Source organism: Protopterus annectens, chromosome 1.part1 (genome assembly GCF_019279795.1).
Source record: "Protopterus annectens isolate FY-2018-M chromosome 1.part1, PAN1.0, whole genome shotgun sequence".
In the NCBI taxonomy this organism is placed as follows: domain Eukaryota; kingdom Metazoa; phylum Chordata; order Ceratodontiformes; family Protopteridae; genus Protopterus; species Protopterus annectens.
The window spans coordinates 885,051,088-885,077,083 of record NC_056726.1 but is presented as its reverse complement, the minus strand read 5'-3'; the positions used below and the strand labels follow the sequence as shown (position 1 = coordinate 885,077,083).

The window sequence follows — 25,996 nt, the reverse complement described above, 5'->3', positions numbered from 1 at the left end:
TTAGAAGACATGCTTGGTTAAAGGAACAGAATCTGCCTGATCATGTTAAAGCAAAATTATTGGATGCTCCATTACAGCATGATACTTTGTTTGGTGTTAAGGCAGAAGAGGTGCTGAAGAAAATGGAGGATAAAGCAAAATCTATGCAGACAGTTAAGGATTTCCTACAGGTACAGCCACCCAGATTTATCAGGAACTGGCCTTCTAAGAACTGATCCTTTCCAGTGTCAGACAGGCCACAAAGAGGCAGAAACAGATGCCCTAGAGGAAGATCCCAGCCCTAAGGCTCATACAGGCCTAAACAGTGGGGTGCTTCTACCTCCAAAAGCGGAGACGACCAATCACAGCCATACAGGAAACAGTCCCAATGACTTTCCTCTGCCAATGCCAAACACTTATCTTTTGGCAGCACCCTTAGGGGGAAAACTAGCACTTTTTTCACAAAATTGACAAATGATCACCCAGGACAAATGGGTCTTGAATATAGTGTCTCAGGGCTACAGGTTCCACTTTCACACCCTTCCAAAGACAAAATGTATGCCATACCTGCCACACAATCAATGGGCAGAGGCACAAAAGCAAGTTTCATCCCTCATGGACATGAGGGCTATTCAACGAGTACCACGGCAAGAGCAGGGACAAGGATTTTACTAAAGACATTTCTTGGTACCCAGAAAGGACAAAGCCTGGAGGCCAATACTGGACCTGTCTATTCTAAACACTTTTCTGGACGTTACAAAATTCAGAATGTTGACTCTGCAGCAGCTTCTGCCCATGCTGGGCAAGAAGGCTTGGCTTGTAACTTTGGACTTCAAAAGAGGCATACCTGCATGTCCCAATCAGACAATCTTGCAGAAGATACCTCAGATTCATAGCTGGCTTAGTGCACTACCAATTCTCTGCACTTCCCTTTGGCTTATCTACTGTGCCCAGAGTCTTCACAAAATGCCTGGCACCAGTAATTGCATTTTGCAGACAAAGAGGCATACAAATATATCCCTACTTGGATGACTGCCTTATACAAGCAGAGAACAAGGACATTCTACTGAAGCATCTGGCATTTGTAAAAAGATTACTAATTTGCCTAGGGTACACAGTGAACGAAAATAAATCAAAACTGGTACTGGGTGCAAGCTTAAATACAACTGCACAGATTGCTTATCTCACGCCAGACAAAGGCAACTGACTTCTTACTTTGAAATGATGGCAACAAAGACCCAGTTATCTGCAAGAAAAATTCTGCAGGCTTTGGGCTTTATGGCATTCTGCATTCTACTAATTCCATATGCAAGACTGCATACGAGGAAACTTCAATGGTATCTAAAAAGTGTTTGGACTCAACATCATCACAGCCTGGAAACATTAATTATCCTCATTCCCTGCCTGTTACAGGAGTTTCGAAGGTGGGCACAGGCCTGTCACCACAACAAGGGACAGCCATTCACTTTGCCCACAGCCAGGCAGACACTAACAACAGATTAATCAGATTATGCCTGGGGGGCCCACATGGCAGGAAAAATGTATTCAGGGCACATGGCCCACAAGCCAAATGCATCTTCATATCAATCACAAAGAGATGCTAGCTGTACAGAATGCCCTGACAGCCTCCAAGGATCTACTTCATCCAGGACAACTGCCGATAAAGACGGACAATACTACAGTCATGTGGTACATAAACAAGCAAGGAGGCACACATTCCTACCTCTTCTGCAGACAAGCCATGACTTTGTGGAACACAGCAATGACTTATCAAATACACCTGCAAGCACAATTCCTGCCAGGAACGACAAATACTCTGGCAGACGAAGCAGAAACCTCATGGATCCTCATGAGTGGAAACTAGATCCACAAATCTTCAGCATGATAACAGGGAAATGGGGATGCCCAGACATAGATCTATTTGCCTCCCTTCACAACTGCCAACTACAGAGATTCTGCACAAGGACTTATCACAAACAAGCATGGAAAGTCGACGCCCTATCATTCAGCTGGAAAACCCTTGCAGTATATGCTTTCCCTCCACTGCCTCTCCTCCCCAAGGTACTCCTAAAGGTCAGACAAGAGAAGACAAAAATGATACTAATTGCCCCAGGCTGGCCACGCCAGCAGTGGTACCCAATCCTAAAGAGCTTGTCTCAAGGCCCAGCCTGGACATTACCTCAGATTCCTCATTTGCTGACCCAACAAAACAATCAGATCCTGCACAGCCACCTCAGAACCCTAAATCTGTCTGCATGGCAGATAATGTAACCATACAGAACACACCACTCTCTAAAGCAGTTATGGATGTTATTTTGGAGGCCAGGAGGCCCAGCACCAGAAAATCTTATGCAGAAAAATGGAAGAGATTCTGTGCTTGGAACCAGGCACAAGGAATGGACACGCTTGTACCAAATATTCCTCATATTTTACAATACCTAACTGAGATGCTGGACAAAGGCCTATCCTTCAAATCAATTAAGATCCATGTCTCTGCCATTTCAGCTCATTACAATACGGACCCACCTATTTTTTCACATCCACTGCTAAGGCAGTATCTCAGAGGGGCCAAAAACATAAGACCTCCAAGGAGAGCTCCAGTACCTGCGTGGGACCTCAATTTTGTCTTTGAAAAGCTCACACTGCCTCCTTTTGAGCCAGCCAATACAGCTGAGATAAAATACTTATCATGGAAAATAGCTCTGCTCCTAGCAATAACTTCAGCAAGAAGAGTCTCAGAGTTACAGGCACTAATGGCTGTGGAACCTTTTATTATTTTCCATCCGGACAGGGTTTTTCTAAGGACAAACCCAACATTTATGCCTAAGATAGTGTCCAGTGTGGCTCTTAATCAAACCATTAATTTGCCTACCTTTTATCCAAACCCACAGAATAAGGGGGAGAGACTTCTGCATTCTTTGGACATACACAGACAGCTATGCTTTTACTTGGACAAAACTAAAGCTTTCAGAAAGACTGAGCAATTCTTAGTGGCATATGCTGCAGGATCGCAAGGAAAAGCTATTTCAAAGCAGACTGTTTCAAAATGGATAGGCCACTGCATTAGTTTCTGCTATTCACAACATGGCAAATCAGTGCCTAAGGGCATTAGGCCACATTCAGCCAGAGCAGCAATCACTTCAGCAGCCTTCCTCAGAGGAGTACCAACCAAGGACAATTTGGAGGCTGCAACTTGGACTTAAGTGGTAGTGCTTTGTAAAAGTGTGCACTGATCTCTTTACTCTAAATCCAGAGCAGGCTTTGCCACTGCAGTTCTGCAGGGCCTCATAGCCACTCCTAATTCTATTTAGGCCCAGCCACCCAACCTCGGCTTTGGGATTCAACCCAAGTGTAATGACTGCAACAGTGAAACACGATGAACATAGTACAGTTGTGTACCTACCATAAATGTAGATGTTTGAGTGTATTCACTGTTGCAGTCCAGGTTACCCTCCCACCATCCCCCTTTTCATTGCTGGGACTTCTGTACTTCTCTATTCTATACAACCTATGTGGTGTATTTGCTTGTAGATGAAGGTAATGTTTATGTTAGTGCATGCTTTTTTATGAACAGAATTTTTAGCCTACCCTTTTGGGGGCACCTGACATCTGGGGCAAGAAAAACTGAAGAAAATGGTGTCAGCTGCATCTTTTATACCCCTGGCGCACTGACGACAGGGAAGAGGTGACTGCAACCGATGCCGGACCAGGACTTTGGAATTCTGGCCTACTGCAGGTAGCCTGCGAGCAGGATAACCCAAGTGTAATGACTGCAACAGTGAATACACTCGAACATCTACATTTATGGTAGGTACACAACTGTACTTTGTGTGGATAGTGCTGTAACAATGCACTTGTCAATGACTATGCACATCCCCTAGTATGTTAGCTTATTTCTGATTTGATAAGTCATTTGCCACGATTAAAATGGACAAGTACTAACAAATACAAGGCAGCCTTTCAGGGCATAATCCTTGAATATTATAGTTTTGTTATCAAAATTGCAGCTAGTCCTGACAATGTTGGAACTGTATGATTCTGTGACAGAGAATGCCTACCTTGTACCGCTTTTGTCAAGCAACAGGACCACCTTTTCTTTGAAAAAAAAATAAATGCAACCATGTGTTTCAAGAGACCTGAAAAAGGCTCTACATATGCTAGTTCTAGGATAAGCTATGACCTTCAGTGACAATGAACCTAATAAATTTAAATGAGGAAATCTGTCTTCAGTTCCTGATTTAGCATGCTTCAGGCAATGACAACAGAAAATAAGAGGTAGAGGTTGCAGCATGTCCCACAGTTGTAATCCCTGTCATAGCTAAGTGTAGTTCTCATCATGGGAGTATGAGCATGTATTTTCATGGATCCATCTGGAGAAATGGGGGAAATGACTGTATGGACTGTTTGCTCTTGGCACATTAATGCTACTTGACCATTAAGTGTAAATAATGTATTGATCTGACTTTATCTGAGAGAAGTAGAGTTATTCATATCTTGTTAATACATTACTAAGAAAAATAGGTTCAGTAAAAAAGCTCATTGTCAGTAGGTATGCATGCACGCACTACACCAGAGCAGGATATGTAAATTGTAAAACTGCAACGAATGTGTGAATATTTGTTGAAAAGGTTCTTGATCTGAATGTGTGAATCTAGGGCTAAATTATAGGAAGCAGCAAATCAATTTAGAACAAGAAGACATCATTGCCTCACTGCAAACTTGAGCATCGTTTGGTTCATTAAAAGTGTTGGGAGACGAAGCGTAGTTGGGTGACTGCTGATATACAGTGGATATAAAAAATGTACACACCCCTGTTAAAATGTTAGGTTTTTGTGATATAAAAAATGACCCCTAATAAATCATTTCAAAACTTTTCCCATCTTTAATGTGACCTATAACATGTACAATTCAATTGAAAAACAAATCTGTTGGGGGAAAAAATAAAAAATGTACAATAAGCTGGTTGCATGTGTGTGCACACCCTTAAACTTATACTTTGTTGAAGCACCTTTTGATTTAATTACAACATTCAGTCTTGGTTAGGAGTCTATCAGCATGGCACATCTTGACTTGACAATGTTTGCCCACTCTTCCTTGCAAAAGTGCTCCAAATCTATCAGATTGCAAGGGCATCTCTTGTTCACAGCCCTCTTCAGGTCACCTTGCAGATTTTATGTTGGATTTAGGTCTGAGCTCTGGCTGGGCTATTCCAAAACTTTACTTTTCTTCTGGTGAAGCCATTCTTTTGTTGATTTGGATGTATGCTTGGGGTCATTGTCGTGTTGAAAGGTGAAATTCCTCTTCATCTTCATCTTTCTAGCAGATGCCTGAAGGTTTTGGACCAAAAGTGACTGGTATTTGGAACTGTTCATAATTCCCTCCACCTTGACTAAAGCCCCAGTTCCAGCTGAAGAAAAGCAACCCCAAAGCATGATACTGCCACCACCATGCTTCACCGTGGGGATGATGTTTTTTTGGTGATGCAAAGTGTTGTTTTTGCACCAAACTTATTGGAATTGTGGCCAAAAAGTTCAACCTTGGTCTCATCAGACCATAACACATTTTCCCACATGCTTTTGGGAGACTTGATGTTTTGTTTTGCAAATTTTAGCCAGGCCTGGATGTTTTTCTGTGCAAGAAAAGACTTTGTCTTGCAACCATACCCCATAGTCCAGACATATGGAGAATACAGCAGATTGTCACATGTAGTACACAACCAGTACTTGCCAGAAATTCCTGCAGCTTCTTCAGTGTTGGTGTAAGTCTCTTGGCAGCCTCCCTGACCAGTTTTCGTCTGGTCTTTTCATCAATTTTGGAGGGACGTCCAGTTCTTTGCAATGTCACTGTTTCATATTTTCTCCACTTTTTGATGACTGTCATCACTGTATTCCATGGTATATCCAATGCTGTGGAATTTTTTGTATCCTTCTCCTGACTGATGCCTTTCAACAATGAGATCCCTTTGATACTTTGCAAACCACAGCTTTTGCTGTAGCAGGCAACTGAGTAAATGTCAGGAAAATCCTACTAGGACAGCTGAACTTTATTTGGGGTTATCAGAGTCTCTTTATTTGATGGCAGGTGTGTACCCGAGAAGACTGAATGCTGTAATAAAATCAAAAGGTGGTTCAGTAAAGTATTAGGTTAAGGGTGTGCACACTTATGCAACTAGCTTATTATACATTTTTTTATTTTTTTATATTTTTCCCCTAACAGATTTGTTTTTCAATTAAATTGTACAGGTTATAGATCACATTAAAAGTGGGAAAAGTTTTGAAATTAGTTATTGTGGTCTCACTTTTTTGTATCACAAAAACCTGGCATTTCAACAGGGGTGTGTACAGGTTTTTCTTTATATCCACTGTAGAAGAAAAGCAGTATTTTGGCCTTGGGAAAAATTCTCAGTTTATAACTGTTTTAATACTCGGGAGTCTGCACTGACACCTATCTTACCCCTAAGTAGGTAGGGCTTCGTCAAATCAAATGCAATGACAGTAAGTGCAATCATATGGTCAATTCCATTAAATAATAAGTTTGTGTACATGATGAACCTGATGTCAAGACCAGAAGAAAACTCGACAAGTTGAGCAATTTTAAATGTGTATAAAAGTATTACTTTCTATAAGTTATACAGAACTTTAAGTTTTAAATTAATACTTTGTATTAATACTGTAACTGAAATGTGCATTGGAGATTATATTGAGAAATTGCTGTTTCACAAGGGACTGTTACATAGAAAGGAAGGATTAATTCCATTAGACTAGTTTAGTTTTGTTTACTTTTGTTGAGCAGTTTTTTTTTTTTTATAGAATGCCTGATAGCTATTTTTTCAAGGTGCTCTGTGCATAATGTTGCCTTTCTAAGTGCTGTGGTCTCTGTTTGTCAGCTACTATTCGGGCCATGTCTTTAGTTGTTTACTTAGTAATATTGTAATGTGTTTTTTATCCTTGACTTAAAAGGGTCTGTGGACCAGCCGATCTACCTGGTTAGTAAAGGTGGCCAATTTCTTTTACCTCAAAGGATATTAAGATCTGTTCTGGGGATATAAGTTAAATGGGATCACAGTCCATGTATGTTGAAAATACTGGGATTTGAAGATGAGTACTACAGTTTTTCGCTGTTTAGGAGTGCTGGCAGGAAGGTGCCCAAACCATTACTGCTTCCTGGCAGACTTGCCTTACTGATGTGAGAATTGTGGAAGAATTTTTTTTTTTTGCAGTTCCCTAAATATGGGTGTTTGCATTTAAGTACAATAATTAGCCGTGCTACATTGTAACTGATTTATTCCATGCCTTACCCTTTTTACATGACATTTTATTTCATTGTTTATCCATGGTTAGCAGCAAAACTTATTTTGTGGAAGTTCATAGTGTCACCAATCAATGTTAACTCTGAGAGTAACATTGATAAACAGATCTTTAAGGGGAAGGGGAATGGTACACAGGGAAACCAGTGCTGGCTAATGCCTCGAGATAGTCAGGGCTAATTTAATTTATTTTTTGTATTTACTTGCCAGCTAGGCACCATTACTGACAGGATCACTGTCTGGTCAAGTGATTAGTTACTCTGTACATAGGAGAAAATTTAAGGGAATCAAATCCGTGACTGCAGGATGAGGTTTGTTAGCATCTTTTACTCTTAATTCACTGCACTAAATTTTATACTGTCAGTATTTATATACCAGTGTTCCCTCTGAATTCTCACATATGACAAAGTATCACTTTTAAGTATACAGTTTCTCTGTAATATTTTTCGTGGTACCTGTTGAAAGTTTTTTTAGGTGAAGAACGGAGCATCCAGTCAGGAACCTTCAAGCTGCCTTTTATTTTTAACTTTTTCTGTTCTCCCTTGCCATGGTTTCTATAATTTTGTATCAGACTTTTCCAGACAGACTAAAGGATAAGAGTTGTAGAGCTCAGGGTCTCACATCTATTCTACATTGATGTCTTCAAGAATAATGGATCCTACATTCACTTAATTTGAAAAAGATTTGAAGGTGATTAGACATCTATGCTGTAAATAGATCAGGGAGAATGCCCTCACAGGTTTGTTTATAATTAATAAAATGTGTTCTATAGCAAGACTTCTTTCCATAATACTTGTTTTGGAGCTGCCCCAGTATTTTCAGGACCAATAGTACACCATTGCTTTGGTATGTATACCTTTGTATCTAATCCCTTATTCTACCAGTTGCTCATTTTTTGTTATTGTCTCATGTTTCAATACATCTTTTACACATGCATTTATGCACACACTTTAAGCTGGTTTTATATTTCAGTTAGGAATTGTGCTTATCCTTAAAACAGTTATCTTATCTTGTTAAGACAGTTTTATTATACCATAGCTGTTGCAAAAGCTTACATATAAGTTTTTTTAACTTCAGTTACATTTGCCATTCTGTTTTCAGAATTCAGGACCTGTGATATTTACGAAAACCTTGTTCAACAACACAGATGTAACACTAAAAAGTAAGTATATGCTATTTGTTTTAGATGTTCATATATTCAAGTACTTTCCATTTTTATGTTATCAAAGCCTTGTGGGTCTCTAGAATAGAAAGAACTATGCATACCATGGTCTTCACAGATATGGGAAGGCCATTCATTTCCTATTTTTTTTTGTGAGATTTACGTATCCACCAAGATCTATAGAATGTCCTGAGATACTTTTAAAGCTGTCGGTAGTCTCCTTTTCAGCAAAGTTGTCACCTTCTGGAGGTAATGTTTTTTCTTTGATGTCAGACCCTCACCTTGCACATACCTATGGCAAGTGGCAATACTGATAATTAATGTAGAGTGTGTGACTGATGTTGCTACTCCTAGTGTTCTTGCTGTCTGCAGCTCTGATTCAGCATGCTTTCACCATTTTGTAGTTGGGTGCATACTGCTGTGCAGTTTCCCCCTACATACAAATCTAGATGGACTGACTGTGTTCAGCTTGCATACAGTTACATATCATTAGTGACTTGTTTCTCTTCCCAGTTTCCCCTGAATGTCATTATGTGGTCATTTCCTTTTTTTTGCAGTGCATTTGACTCCCTGTACTGAAGTGCACTTCTGGACCATAACTTGTTAACAAGTCTGTCCTTTGCTGCATATTGCTGTTTTTAGAGCAATACACACTGCACACTATGCATCTTTCCTGTAAATTGCATTTGCTGCTGCCCTCATGGCCTGCACTGCAATTTAAAAAAGTCCACAAAGATCAGCTAATAATTAAAAAAAAATAAATAAATAAAATTCCTGTCGGATTAAAGAAGCACATGGGAAGCTGTTGCAATCTGACCTGTTTTTAGCCTTCACAGCTTCCATTTGTTTGCTTCTGCAGTTTGATTTGCATGTACATTCTGAATGGTTTTACATTTTGGAGTATGCATGTGGCTGAGCTTGTTTGAGATTGGCTTTTTCCCTTCTGTTGCTAGTAACCATTGGTGGTGCTATATAATTTATGTCAACATTATGAGTTAGACCTGTAAGCTGCCCGTAAGTATTGTTCTGCTTGGGTAGAAGCTAAACTGGTACTTGCGGAAGAGGTCTGAATGCCTGATGTGCACAGATGTTGTCACCAGGCATTCACTTTCAGTTGTAGTAGTATGTGCGAGAAGCCACCTTCCTTTGCATACTTTTTCTTAGTGTAACATTTAAATAATTTTCATTCTGACTGTATTATGTTTGTTTTGACGTAGAGTTCATTTGTGAGTCATAGCTGCCGAGCATGTATTACTATGTACATATCATCAGTTATTTTTGTTCTGGAGTGAAGCAGCAATCATGTTTTGAGTTACTTTCTGCTCCAGATGTCAGAATAAACTTTCATGCTGTATGAAGTTTACTGTTAAATGACTGTTCTTCACTTTGCAGTCCAGCTTAGATTGCTTTGGAATTAAAATGCTCTCACAAAACTTAAAACAGTTTGATTTAATTCTTCAAAGATTGGGCTGCAAAAACATGCTTCACGGCATTTCTGTAGAACAGTGAACATGTAACAACCAGCAGAGGTCTGTGGGCCATACTGAGCAGCGATTGCACTTTTGAAGGGAGTGACGTGATAGAGATGCAAGTTCTTTTTTGCTTGATCCATGTGTATCCTCCAAATGGAACGTAAGACTGGGCTATAACAGGACACAGGTTAGGAAACACTTCTTTTCCCAAGAAAGAATAACTGACCTACAAACAAGCTGTCTGAAATAACAGTAGTGAGTGGATGTATGGTTCTAGCTGGTGTGTGTCTGTGTGTGGTAGTGGGGTGGCATTACCTGAGAACATGGCATAAATGTGCTTGGCTAGAAGAGGTGTGTGCTTATGAAGTTCCAAGAAATATTATGTTACAGGCCTGGCCTTCTTCTGACCATGTTCAAATCATCAGTTTGTGTTTTGTGACATGTCTTATGTTTGAGAATGGCATAAGGGTACAAGGTCTTTTATTTTTTGACAGAGCTGGTGTACATACAGGTGGAACACTGGTTTAATTCTGTTATAGCAGCTGCTTGCGTGGAGAAGAGAAAGGTAACCTGGAGTAGCCATCAGATGCTCTCTTCTTTAGTTTGTTTTAGTGATGTAAAATCACGAGTGCTTCGATAATCTGTAAAACAAGAAATAGCTAAGGAATTCAAATCACAACGTTATAACTGTTAGGGCTTTCATCCACTTGTTTTAATGAACTTCTTCAGACAAATTGACAAAAATTTACACAGATTTAAATAGGAAATGTAAATTAGATTAAATTACATCACTGTGTTCATTTTCCTGTTATCAGTTATTCAAAATCGTGGGAATTCACAATGACTAGATTCCAACCTTAAAAGCAAACTAAAAATAGTAAATAAAAATGGGCAATTTTTAAACCTTTCCAAACCCTGGGCAATTTTTAAACCTTTCCAAACCCTCTATAGAAAATATGAATATTTATATCAACCATTATTAAAATATATATAAATATAAGTGTGTGTGTGTGTGTGTATATATATATATATATATATATATATATATATATATATATTTATATACATATATATACACACACACACACACACACACACACACACACACACACACACACAGATATGCATTGCTTTTTATCTTTCTATAGATTTTAATTTTAAAACATAACTATTTAAACATGATGGCTCCTAGTTTTCCAGTCATCTTTTATACACCAAAAATCCAGAAAGATCTTGAACCCTCCCCCCTCGACCCATTGTTGACGGGCAAAGATTGATTACCTTATACGTGTGCTAAATTAGTAGATTCTAAACTAAAGAAGTATCTTGAGTTTGAATCCCAAATCTGTCGATTCCAGGAATTTTTTGTTAGCAATAAATAGTCTTGAATTTCATGAGAATTATAATTTCCTAACTGTTTACGTTGGGGATTTGTATATTGTAATACTCCAGGATGTAGGTATTAGTTGGGTGAGTGATATTATTTATTTATTTTTTTTGTGTTCTGTAGAAGGCTGACTCCCAAGAAATAAACTTGATCGAACATCTATTGGATATTGGTTTGTCCAATAATTTTATTTTGTTTGAAAATTATTTCTATCTACAAAAAATAGGAGTAGCTATGGGGTTACCATGTGGAGGAAGTTTTGCGAACTGTGTTATGGCCCATTGGGAGAAAAAATGTACTCTCATGTTGCGTTTAAGGACTCTGTTTTTTGGTATACACGATACCTTGATGATATTTTTATAATCCTTAAGGGGGATTGTGATGTTGGGACAAGATTTGTAACTGAGATTTCTAAATTAACATCATTTTTACAATTCACTGGATTCTATCACCTATTTGGATGTTCTATTGTCGAAGGATTGTGTTAATAGTCGTTATGTAGCTAAAATGTATAGAAAAGCAACATATTCTAATACCTTCCTTCATTTTAGTAGCTCACACTCATACCTTCAGAAAAAAGCCATTATTAAGGGCCAATTGGTGAGAGCTGCGAGGATGGCAACAGTTGATGAGGAATTTCAGGGGAATGTGAGTTACTTAGAAACATGTTCCTTATACTGGCCTATCCCCCACAATTGGTGGATGAAGTAATAGCAGAAGTGGTTTAGAAAAAGAAATTCAGGACACCTTCGAGCTATTTTGAACACAAATGGGGTAGATAATGGTAATTCTATTACAGCAAGTGCTAGACCTGAATTAGCAGGGACCCCTAGTATGCATGAGATGCCTAGGTATAACCTTAAGCTTCATCACCCCCTATTCCAGTGATTCTGGACTTTTAAGGGATATCCTTAATAAAAATTGGGCTCTAATCAATGAAGATATGGCAGTAAAGCAAAAGCTAGGTGATGAATCTAGATTTAATCTTTAAAAGAAGTTGCAATTTGAAGGGACTATTGGGAGCTAAAAGGAAATCACTTGTATTTAACTGGTATGTTTAAGTGTTGACATTGCCACATTTGTAAGTACAATGAGGTGGGTAGGAAATCTTTGGTAAACAATTGTACATATAACATCAATGGTAAATTTAACTGCGATAGTAAACGGGTAGTCTACTTAGCTATGTGCAAATTATGCACAAGGATTTATATAGGCAAGACAGAACAACATCTTAAGCAGCGGATTTATGAGCACCAGTATAATGTAGGTAAACAGAATATCATTAATGCAATGGCTAAGCACATTATGAACAATCCAGGGCATTTTGTTTCACTACTGAGTCTGGATGCATGGGGCAGCCATGGTGGTGCAGCGGTTAGCATTGTCACTTCACAGCAAGAGGTTCTCCAGTTCGATTCGCGGCTGGGGTGCCTTCTGTGTGGAGTCTGCATGTCCTCCCTGTGGCTGCGTGGGTTTCCTCCGGGTGCTCCGGTTTCCTCCCACATCCCAAAGACCTGCAGTAGGTGGATTGGACACTTTATATTGGGCCTAGGTGTGTGTGTGTGTGTGTGTGTGTGTGCCTTCTGTGGAAGGTTGGGCACCGGGCTGGCAACTCGACACCGTAAAACGCCACTGCCAGTCATGAGCGGACAAATGATCTGCTGTGGCGACCGCCTAACCGAGAAAAGCCAGAAGAAGAAGAAGACTGAGGCCGGATGCTCATGTCCCCCCCCCCCCCCCTGGTTTGAATGATTTTTGCTCTCTTAAATGTGTTTTAAAATTAAAATCTTTTAGAAAGATAAAAAGCAATGCATATCTGCATATATATATTTAGTTGATGTAAATATTCATATATATTTTATGGAGGCTTACGAAAGGTTTAAAAATTGTCTATTTTATTTCCTTTTTTTTTTGGTTTGCTTGTAAGGTTGGAATCGAGTTATTGTGAATTCCCATGAGTTTGAATAATTGATGAAAACTGGAAATTGAACACTGTGATGTCATTTAATCTAATTTACATTTCCTATTTAAGTCTCTGTAAATGTTTGTGAATTTGTCTGAAGAAGTTCATTAAAACAAGTGGACGAAAGTACTAACAATTATAACGTTGTGGATTGAATTCCTTAGCTGTTCTTTCTTGCTTTCCTGGTCAGTGTTGGCTTAGATAATCTGTGTTTGGTACATGTACAGACTGCTCATGTGTAACAGAGGGGAACTGTTCTTTCTCAAAGAAAAAAATATTGATTTTGTCCTGTGTCATAGAATGGCTTGTTGACATTTCTTGTGGTGCTCAACTACTTGTTAATCAGACCATATGAAGTAACCTTGTGTGTGTGTGAAGTGTGTGCATCTTGCGTGGGAAGGGAGTTGCATGTATTATCATGTTTATGCTCTGCTATTAAGTAGCTGGAGGCTTCATACTGTGATGCGCATGTTTTAAGACCAAGTGAATTACTTAGATGTAAGATATTGAGCAGTAACGCTGTCTGCGTTTGGTATTTTGAGCTGCTTCCTTCTAAATGATCTCCATTTGGTGTTTTGTGACATTTAAACAGCAAGTTATGGAGGCATATTTAATGCAAGCCTTTGACATGTTTGTTTTCCATAAAAAATGTAGTTTTGCCTGTTAACTTGCATAGTTATTGTAAATTAAACATTTTTTTGTTTTTATAAGACTGCATGCATATGAAAAGGAATTTGTGTGTAGGGGTGTCTAACATGCACACTTTTACTTTGGCTGTTGTCATTTTAGGTGCACGTTATAGTTAAAGCTAGCTAGAGCCAGTGTGTGTGGAAAAAAATAATGTTATTTCTATTAAGAGCTGAATGATCGCTGCATTACTTTGTGAAAGTCTGAAGCAGTCTGCTTATGATGACATAAAGAACTAGCTTATTAAATAATTTTTTTTCATGAGAGTCTTTAACATTTTTATTGAAGTAAGTTTGCAGATGTCTGCTTTAGACTGGCCAGTTGAATGTTTTATTTGCCAGTGGTTGGTACATTTGCAGTACTGGCCTTCTGGTTGTAACTGCTGGTTATCAAAGAAGACATCTGAAATGAGTTATGCAGATGGATTATGGGAGTGGAGGCTTTTAGTATGAATTTTTCAAGAATGTCATTATATTTTGGACAACTGTGAGCATTCATGGTATTAAGTGAGAAGTTGGTATTGAAGCAAGAAGACAGAATTCTGTAAATAATGGCTGTTCAGTTAAGGTGATAGACTGTAAATACACTTAATTTAATGAAGATGTCTCTTGTTTTTAAAAATAATGCATGACATAGTCAATCATACATTTATATTACCATAATCAAACCATATTGACAAATTTAAGTTGCAAACATTGTGCATCACTTTTAATCTATCCAGTTATTGTCAGTCAAACATTACATAGCTCATGCAATTCCTGCCTTCCCTTAAACCTCATTCCTCCTCAAAAAACATTATTCTGCATGTCTGTGTAATTTGCTGTTACCCTTTTCTAAAGAGCCCACTTCAAGTTGTATTATTTCTGTCACTATATTCACTACTTCTGGTACGCTTGGTTTAGACTTTTATTGCCATTTTCTAGTAATTTCATTTTTGGCAGTTACCAGCATTAAACTCAGCAAGGTCTTGCTGTGTCTGGACCATTCTGATTCTGTATCGCAGCTGAAAAAATAATTTCCTTAGTGTAAGATCTAACTGTGGATCAGAAGATTCAGTGTTTGGCTGGCTCACCGTTGTAAACTGAATGAACTGTAGGAAACTGCAAGATCTGTAATGAAGCTGGAATGACTGGAAGAAACTGGAATGAGGCTGGAATGAATGTCTGTCTTTTACCCAGAACTGTGCTGAACAGGTGGCAGTCTCTCCTTTTATGGGACAGCTCTTCCTGTAACATTCAGAGTAAAAGTCTGCATCCACTGTAGTTTGGTTAAGAATATCAGAATCAAATCTTACTGTCTGCATTAACAGTGCTGATAAACTGAAATACACCGAATTATAATGTGTATAGAATCTGCATTCATTATACTCCTTATTCCTTTCCTCCTGAATAATATATTTAATATTCTGGAATGCTGAATGTTTGGGTTTATATTGGATGCTCGAAGTTACTGAACTTCGAATACGAAATGATCAACACCATATTGTCGAAGTCCAGTAACATCGAACACCTAATAAAAATATTACAAAAAGTCAAAAAATAGACCTCCTTGCTTTAAGCAGGGGGGCAAGCCCACTTGCACCCAAAAAGTGTGGGGCTGTGCCCCCCACACCCACCGCTACTTAAATATTCAAACTCAGACTGCACTACATTGAAGTAAATGGAAATCTCCCTTTACGGAGATTTCCATTTACCTCTTCGATGTTCTGCGATTTTGCTGTTTACGTGTCGACAATGTCAGATGCGACATTGTGAACGTTTGCGATTCTGATATAGACCCGAATATTTAACCTGACTTTCTGCATACACTCTCTCAAGTGTCTGTACTGAACTTTTCATGACTACACTGCTATGTAAACTAAACTTACGTCTGTGTCTGAAGTATCTCCTAAATAAGACTAAAACCCTGTAAATTTCCTACAAGTTCTACATGACTCTAACTTTGGTTCCTAAGTCTTGTATCATCTAAACAAGATTCATTTTTACTCCATGTACTGCACATTATCTTAGCTCATTTCATTCTTATCTGAGCTCATTTGTATCCTTCAATGAAATGTTCCTTTCTGTTGAAACATGTCTGCTGTAATATGACTACATTTCTAGGCCTATGCAAAGAGGATATGTTTGTCTAACAAACTACATTTAAGTGACATCTGATCTTACATTTAGTTAAAACAATTTGCTCACCCAGTATTTCTGATGGAGAAGACTGCAGGGAATTTTGAAAGTTTACCAACTCTCTACACTCCCCCAAATATGTTCCTAAATACCACTTTCTTTCCCATCACACCTCCAGCATTTGTAATCTATCTGAGGGAAAATTCTTTGGAGTCTGCTTGGGGTATAAAAATACCCATACAAACAGTTTCAAGCAAAGAACCTAAATCTAGACTTTGTTGCATATTTGCGTGCCATACATATATCCTCCCATTGGATAAGCAATTCACAAAGAAACCAGCTCTTTTCCCAATCCTTTCTAACCTCCTCTGATTAATTCCTATAGTCATAATGAAATATTTTATATCCAGTACAAATTGTCCATGTTTTAACAGCAGTTCTACTACAAACTCTACCACTGCTGGTCTTTTGCTTAGGATCCCCCTATTTCTTTCTCTTTGCCTATACTGATATCAGTCCTTGATAGGGAAGGCAATCTCTAGCCTACAGTCCAAATGAATTCTTGGCCTCTTCCCATTCTGTTACCTTTCCCTCTCTAGTTATTTGCTGCCACTACCTTGGTTCCTTTGCCAGTTTTCTCCAGCAAATTCCAGCCTCCTTTTGCCTATTCTCTGTACACCTAATTATAGCCATCCGTATCTGCAGAATCTCCTTTCCCCATCTCAGTGCTGGCTTAATTCTTAGAATACTTCTGCTAATTCACGAGTATAATAATCTGTATGGTTACTGTTGTTCTTAAGGATCTGCATCTAAAATCCTAGTGTCTCCTCGTTTCTTGAGCTCTCCCCTCCTCCTATTTTGTCATCATCCCTTTCCACTTTCACTTATAGCTTTCTGCTTGTGCTGTGTATCAGCCTTAACTGTGTAGCTCTGAAGTACCCCTTCAAATCAAGTAGCACCAAACCACCTTGTTTCATTGGAAGGATCAACTTATGCCACTTGACTCTTGCCCTTTCCCCACTCAGATAATACCCTTCAGCTCTCTCTTAATTGCTATCCACACCTTATCCTCTGGTTGATTTAAAAAATATCTCTGACCTGTGTAACTAAGGGAATAAAAACATTTTCACTGCTTGTATCTTGCTATCCATATCCATAAAGCAGAGCTTCCAATTTCCTTTTTTTGTGTTCTCTTTTGTTTAGTCTCTTCCCACATATCCTTAGCTGCCATAACAGAACCCTTTTTAATCCATACTCTTTAAGTACTTAATTTTATCATCTCCCTATAAATATGGGTATTGCTGAATCAGTTTGTTTGTGGGCATATAGTTTACAATTATTGCCTTTGTTTTATCTTTATTAGTTTTGTATCCTGAAAAGACTTGAAACTGGCTCATGAATGTTCCACATGAAATGTCCTTTTCTGGTTAGATCAGATGGGCAGTAATAGTGTCTGCAAATAAAGCAAGCTTTTCTTGACTACCATACCAATTGTATCCTTTAATTTCTGCGTCCCTTATGTTCTTTGCCACTGGTTCTAAATATAATGTAAATAACAAAGTGGAAAGGGTACACCCATGCCTGATTTCTCTGCTCAAACAGAATTTATCAGAGGAGACCCATCACTTTGATTTTCACCTCCGATCCCTCATACATCCTCCTAATCAACCTTATAATTTTATTGAGGAAAGCAAATGCTTACATTGCCTTACTCACAGAATCCCACCTTACTCTGCTGAGTACTTTCTCTGCATCAAGACCTATCAACAAATGGAACTTCCAAGATGGCTGCACATTGAGCAACAGCTTAATTTCAGCTTTCCCAGTGTGAAAACAGAAATACAGGAGAGAGAGCCAGTAAACTTGTATTTTTGGGCAAATTTCAGTAACTGCACTGCAGTACCTCGATGCCAGCAAAAAATAAATTCCAAGAACCTTAAAAACAGATCAAGTGCAAAAGGTGAGGAAAAACACTGACTGGGAAGAATTCTGCATCTGTTCAGCAAAAAGCAGTGCAAGCTCCAGCTTTGGTGCAAGACATGACTTCCAGTAACCTAGAGAAAAAATAAGTCCTATATACTCAGAGCTGATGACAATAAATGAAACACTGATGGGAGTATATCCACTCAAATAAAAAGCTGGAAAAATGGAAGAAGGTTTAAACAGATATTCAGATGAGATAAAATTACAAACATAAAAGCTTGAGAATGAAGAAAAGACTGAATATGAGACTGCTCAAGAAGAGATGTTCAACAATAATAGAATTAGAGGACAGAGCACACAGGGAAAACCTGAGATTTTCTGCTGTACCAGAGAAGCTGGAAAGAACAGACTGTATTAATTTTATGAAGACACAAATAAGCAATTGTACTGGTATTCCACAGCAGGAGCTGTTAATTGAAAGGGCACATTGTGTGTGCGCCAAACCTGGCCATGAGAAGGCAATGTAGACCTTTAATAGTAAAGATGCAATTCTAGCAGCAGAAGGAATTGATTCTGACAAAACTGTGGCAGAGAGAAAAATACTAAAAGCAGGAGACGGTGCTAGTGGAAAATTACTCAATGTATGCTAGGTAAAAGAGGAGGAGTTAATTTATTCCACTAATCAGGGAATGTTGAAAAGCAGGAGTGAGATTCAAATAGCTGTACCTGGTTAGCTTTCAGAATATTCTTTGCTGGAAAGACGAATCATTTTTTGTTGCAGAACATGCTAAAGAGGAACTACAAAAGTTTGTCCAACAAATAATAAGCTGTGAAACAGGAGGAGTTTCTGCTTTTTGTTGTTCTGGTAATAAAGACCGCAGAGAGACTGCTAATGAAATATTTTCGAGTGTTTCAATGGAAAATGCTTGAGAGACAAAAAAAAAAAGCACTGAAGCCAGGACTGGATTTGGAGATGGAGATAAACGGGAATAAAACCATCAACAATTGGCTAAAGTATTTGTGTCATTCAAAGGGGATCCAGTGTCTGTCAGCCTGGGATGACATGCTCGACAAGCCATGTTGCTTCGCTAGGGACGGCTTGCACCTGTCACCCTTAGGCTTTCGTATACTGGCCAAGGCACTTGCCACCCCCATAGTGCCTTTTTTAGGCAAGGCTCAAAGGACAACCCCACCTCCATAGACAACCCAAAGATAAAAAAACTAAAGGTAATGTTACTCAATGCCAGAAGTCTAAACCTCAAGATGCACACACTAGAGACCCTCCTCAGTATGGAGAAAATCGATGTCTGTTCAGTAACAGAAACCTGGTTCAAGGCTCCTGAGAGCACCCCAACACTACCAGGTTATAAATCATACCATGCGTTTCGGCCCCAAAACTGGGACCGAAGCACAAAAGGAGGGGGAGTATCTATATTCATCAAAGATACCTACACCTCCAGGTTAGTGGCACTGCACGAAGCATTGGAAACCATCCATGTGCAACTAACAGCGGGCAAAACTGCCTTTCAGTTTGTAGCCTGCTACAGAACACCCTCCCTATTACAGGAACCCCACTTGGCATTCCTGCAAACACTGGAGAATATGAAGGTCTCTCCAAACACTATGTTATTGGGTGACTTCAACTACCCAAACATTGACTGGGAAAACTACTCAAGCCCAAACACCCTCGCCCAACGGTTCCTTGAATTTATAAACTCTAATGCAATGGAAAAACTGGTCACCACTCCCACAGGAGGGAACAACATATTGGACCTGGTCATCGCCAACATGTGGAGACTCTGTTCCACACCAGAGGTAAACCCCTCATTGGTAAGATCAGACCATAAACAAATTTCCCTGGACATCTATATCCCGTCCCCACCCCCAGCCAAGGAAATCACTGTAAAGAATTTCTCCAAAGCCAACTTTGCACTTCTCAAGACTGAGGTGGAATCCTTCAAAGCCCCTGGGCCAGAGGATAATACAGCCCAATCCACAGAATCCTTTACAAATGCATTCTATGAGCACCTGCAGGAATGCATGGATCGTGCTATCCCAAATAAAACCAAGACTCACTCCTCCAAAAACAGGAGACCGGTCTGGTGGACCCGGCCATAAATAAGCTATACAACAGAAGGAGGAAGCTACTACATGACAGAGCAAAATCCCAAAAAGGGAAGGCATCTCTGATCAGTATTAGCAAGAAACTTTGATCCCTCATAAAATCATCAAAGGCCAGTTTCGAAAGAAAAATTGCCCTAGACACTAAAGATGATCACAAGGCCTTCTTTAGTTATGTCAGAAACATGGGCGGAAACTCCCAGATATGCTCTGAATTGTTGCTTAACGGTACAAAATATACCCAACTTACAGACATAGCCAACATCCTGGCAGACAGATTCAGCACAAACTCCCCCCCTTCCCCCCCAAAGGAGCAAACGCCTATCCCAACTGAATGTAACCTCCCTGACATCACAGATGCACAGGTGAAAGCTGCACTCTCCAAAACAAAAAAACACAGCATCTATGGGACCGGATGGTGTCCCAGGCTGTGTCTTACACGAGCTCCAAGAAGAACTGAACCCTCACATTGTCACTGTTCAAACTTAGCCTTACTACAGGATATGTACCCAAAGAATGGCGTACAGCTACAGTGGTCCCACTCCACAAAGGTGGTGCCACAACGGACCCCGGAAACTATCGCCCCATAAGCCTGACTAGTCTGGTCTGTAAAGCTATGGAGCGTATTATCATGGAACTCCTAAACAAAGACATTGGGAGCCTCCAGACACTGGACCCTACCCAATTCGGCTTTAAGGGCCGATCTTGCCTCTTAAACCTAGTTGATTTCTTTGAAACCGTTACCAAAGCCATAGATGAGGGCAAGGTAGTCCACACAGCCTACCTGGACCTCGCAAAAGCCTTCGACACAATACCCCCTCGGGCATCATAAATAAGCTTACCAGCTTAAATATCAACCCCTGTATCACAAGATGGGTTGCAAACTGGCTCAGAGATAGAACCCACATGGTCAGAATCGCAGGTGCCATGTCAAAATCCAAACCAGTTACAAGTGGCGTCCCACAGGGCTCAGTTCTGGGACCTCACTTGTTCGGTATATACCTCTCTGAGGTTCAGGCTAACAGGGGGGGATTATGGCTGACAAAGTTCGCAGATGACTGCAAACTGGGGGCCATAATCGAATCTCCAGCTGACACAAGCATCCTCCAAAAGAGTCTCACAGAGACGGATGCTTGGTACTAGAGCCACGGCCTCAAGCTAAATGCTAAAAAGTGCATAGTCATCCCCTTTGGGAAAAACAAGGTGCCCACAAATTACCACATAGGTGGTAATCCATTAAGTACGGAAGAAGTAATTAGAGATTTGGGGACCAACGTAGATAGTAATCTCTCCTTTGATAATCACATTGCCAAAGTGGTTAGAAAGACCTTCTATATAGCCCACCTTATCACGAAAGGGTTCACATCTAGATCAAGAGAGGTAATTGTGCCCCTCTACTAGTCACTCATCAGGCCCATAATTCAATACAATGCCCCTTTTGGGATGTACCTTACCTGACACCTGCAGCAACTGGAGAGACCCCAAAAGTACCTCACCAAGAGGATCATGGGCTACAAACAGATGTCCTATGCAGCTCGACTAAAGAAACTCCAGCTCTACTCAGTTGCTTACCGCCTACTCAGAGGCGATCTATGCCTGACGTACAAAGCCATGTCAAACCCAGAATTAATGGACATGCTCCACCTCAAAAAATCCAAGTCCCTTAGAGCTACACGCTCCAGGGACCTAAACCTCAGCACAAAAATAAATAGAACATGCTGGAGGGACAGATTCATGTTAGACATGGCCCCTCACTGACCCTCTTCAAGCGAAATTTGGACGCGTGGATGGGAAATCGCAAATTCACCCCTGGGATCTCTCCTGTGTCCCTGCTAGACAGAGGCACAGTAAACTAATCTTAAAAGGGTACCTTCTGTGACCTACTTTACAGAGGCACAGTAGGCTAATGTAATAGGGAGGCGGAAGCCAAATACACTCTGGCTAGGCTTATAGATGCCCTAGGGCAGATAGCCTAGTATCTACCTATGAACCTATGAACTCTGAAGTTAAATTAAATGGGATTGCAAAGCATTAATTTTATATGTGAAACATGACAGAACAAGAAAACCTGGAAATGTTGAACTTTGTTAAACTTGTAGGGGACTCTAAAACATATGCCCTACTTTGTGTTATTTAATGTTTGAAGGAACACTTAGGAGAGGGGAAGAAGGAGAGAGTTGAGGGAGAGATGGGAAGAAGAGGGAGGGAGAGAGTTATCTGCAAGTAAAACAATGTGTTTGAGTAATATTTTTATGGTGCATGATATAATATACATGCTGCTATAACGTTTTCTCTGTATTTTCAACTGTAATGGGAATGCTAAAGTAAACAAGTGCCTCCTGTTTTTCCCCTTTTCTCTTTCTCCTTGCTCAATTAAAAAAATCTGGTCAAAAGAGTATGATACAAGAAACATTGATGTGCTTTTTCTCATTCTTGTATATGGGAATGACTGGATTAAGGCACTTGGCTTGATCTAGTAACAAGTTTTAAGAGAAAGCAAATAAAAAGAACATGGAGTATAATAAAGCTTTCCTCTGGTGAATAAATAAATGCTTGTAGAGGCAACTGTTTCCATGGAGACATGAGAACCAGAGAAAATTTGATAAACAGCAATAAAAACAGAATACTTTTTTTTTTTCAATTGCTTTCTTTTAATGGCTTGATGTTTTCTGAAAGGATTAAATAGTTTTTCCATTCTGAGAGAGCAATAAAGATGAGACAAAACCACACAGCAGTGAGTAGAAGCAGAGGTTGTACCATGCTTCTCAGCATGGATAACTTTCCTTTTAGGTTAACCCAGGTGTGTGAGTGTGACTGTCAGTTTGGGACAATTGTTTCTATTTGAAGAGTAAAACATCAATATTGAAGATGTATATATTTTTGTGTAGTGTTAAGTTAATAGGTTTTAGGGGTGTATTGGGAGCATTTTTTCTTTGAGGGCTTTCAATAAATCAAGTTTTGTAAGATGTGACAGTCTCAAATGGATATGACAAGAAACAACTGTATAAAAGATCAACCTGCCAGACATTTAGTGCATGCATGTAACACAAAAGCTGGAACTACTTTTAACAAAAAACTGTTACAAATAAAAGGTGAGAATAATAACTTTTAACATGATGATGCATTCTATCTTATCTTTAAATGTTAATGGTCTCACAGATATATACAAAAAGTGCAAATAGCTGTGCTACAGCAGACCCATTTGCAAAGAACTGAACATGTAAATTTGATAAAGAAAGGTTTTCAGGATGGTCATGAGTGGAATATCTGGAGTAAAGAAAAAGAGGAGTTACTTGCATTAATTGCAAGAGGAACTCCAACAGTGATAGGGTAAAAAAAGATACTGGTAAATTTGTAGTGCTAATGGGCTGCTGGCAAATGAGAAGGAGGATTGCACTGGCATGTATTTATTTTCCACCTAAAACTGCTATAATGGAGCTGAAATGAAGTAATCTGTTTTCAGCAGGGAATATTATGTATAGGTGGGGACTGGAATTTGTGGCAGTGAAGATGTATCTGGGAGGCCCAAAAAGGAAAATATAACAATAACAAAGAAAGGTAGATTATTGAAGAAATTTATGAAAGTATTTGGCATGGAAGATGTGAATTCAGTAGTAGTTCAGAGCAAATTTACACATTATTCCCCAGGATACAAAAACTGGCCTAGGTTAGATGGAACTTGCATTTCACAGGAATATATGCATTTAATTGAAAGTTTTGATATCTATCCAGTAACTATTTCAAATCATGTGCCAAAATAACTAAAAGAAAAATGCAGGATACTGAAATAAAAATGAGACACCATCACTTTCCCACCTATCTGTTGAAAAGAGAGGAATTTAAGGAATGGGTAGTGGGAATTATTATTCTGGAGTTATTAGAGAAGATAGAAATTTCTTCTGAAAATATAGCTAGGGATTAGAATAAAATTAGTGGAGTTTAAAAATGGGGCAGAAATAAAACTGAGAGAGATGGTTAAGGAGAAACAATAATAATTTAGAGGAACTGACAAATGTTAGTATTGCAGAATAGTTGGAATTTAGAAGAGGAGCAAGAAGAGGAGCAATTGCAGAATGCTAAGCAGAAAATAAAGGCTTACCTTAGTAATATGCATGAGTTTAGAAAGATTGCTGTTAAGCAACTGTTTTTGATAACATTGCCAGAACACAAAAACATTTAGTACAAAGACTCAGGAAAGAGAAAGTAGAAAGGTTTGTTGCCAAGCTTAAGGACCCTGTAACATGGAAGATAACAAGATCCTGTAAAGATGATAGAAATATTTCAGAATTTTTATGAAAGTCTGTATTAAGCAGTGAAGTATGGCAATCAAAACAAGCTACAAATGGAAATGTGTATGGAAAAATTAAATATGCCAAGGTTAGAGGTACATGAGGTTCAGTTACTAACATGACAGGAGAAGATGAGATAAAAATGATGATGTCTAACAAATCCACAATAAATCCCCAGGAATAGATTGTATTCCTGTGGAAGTTTGGAAGCGAGGAGGGGAAACTGATAAAGGTCTGGAGTGTTTTGTTAAACAGTATTTTAAGAGGAGGAGTAGCACCAACATCCTGGAAGAAAGCGGTGGTGACTGTAATACTTAATGGAAAAATATATTCACTGAAGATTGTATTTTTTTTTCTGAAGAAATGTTAAGCAGAGGTCTTTATTTTGCCTCTGAAGAAATGTTACTGAAGAAAATGTTTTAAAAGTAGACCAGACAAACTTCGTTGTACTTTATTTGTCTCAGAACAAATTTTTGCCAAACAGTTAATTTTATCAGAGTTATTTCAATTCTATTATAACACAGCTAGACAGATGAATAGACTAAAGCACACTTAGTCTAAAACGTCACCCCTGCATGAAACATACTGTCCAGTTTATATACTCTCTCTAACCAATGTTATTTTTAATGTCCATGTGACTTGTTCTTTTGGTTTCTTTCTGTGTCATGAAAAAGTCCATGGTCATTTCATGCCCTTTTTTGGTCCTCTCTGTATCTGAAGACTTCACAAAAGTCTCTCCACATCATCTTTGCATTACCTGACCTATCTGCATTTTTATTTATTTATTTATTTATTTTTGCATCTGAAAGCCAAGAAAGTCAACTTCCCTTTTTTTTCTATAACAGGATGCATTTGCCCACAGCTGTATGTTATTAACATCTAAGCTGAACATAACTGTTCCTGCAAAGCAAGCATATTATTTTGAAAACTGCTGTTTGGCCTTGCACATTTCCTTTCACTGTACACACAGTATATTGGGAAGAAGCATTTTAATTTACACAATATCTATCACGTAAGAGGATAAAGATGCATCAGATCCAGCTTCATACATACATTTCAATTCTAAACCATGATTATAAAGTGTTAATGGTTTAAATGGTGGCAAAGGTGATGCCAAAATTGATATATATGGATCAGGGTGGTTTTGTGGTGGGGAGGCAAACAACTGACAACCTTAACAGATCATTGATGATCCAGAAGGAAGCTGAATGTAAGAAAATACCATTGTCATCGGTGGGTCTTGATACAGAGAAAGCATTTGACACAGTAAGCTGGGAGATTGAGAGCAGGGCAACGGAAGCATTTGCATTCCCTTATAAAATTACAAGGTTGTTATATGGATATATGAGGGATTGGAGCAAAATTTAAGTGGGTGAGCTCCTCTCTGATAATTTCTCTTTGAGCATAGGAACCAGGCAAGGCTGTACTCTTTCACTCTGTTATTTTCACTATATTTAGAACCATTGTGAAAGAAAATAAGAAACCCTGGAATTCAAGGATAATAATTGGTATGGTAAAGAAAAGCTGGTTGTAATTGGAGTTGATATTTATTTTATACCTGATAAAACCAGAAAAGGGCATTTCAGTGTT

At 38.9% G+C, this 25,996-nt stretch overlaps 1 protein-coding gene across 3 annotated transcripts in view; it reads left to right on the top strand.

Annotated features, from left to right (window-relative positions):
• Window positions 1–25,996, top strand: part of TMEM87B (transmembrane protein 87B) — a 1,440,625-nt gene that overhangs the window by 51,818 nt on the left and 1,362,811 nt on the right. For all 3 annotated transcript variants that reach the window (XM_044078977.1, XM_044078974.1, XM_044078964.1), the window contains exon 2: window positions 8,387–8,447. In XM_044078977.1, coding sequence (XP_043934912.1) covers window positions 8,387–8,447 — 61 coding nt within the window. The remainder of the gene's footprint in view (window positions 1–8,386; window positions 8,448–25,996) is intronic.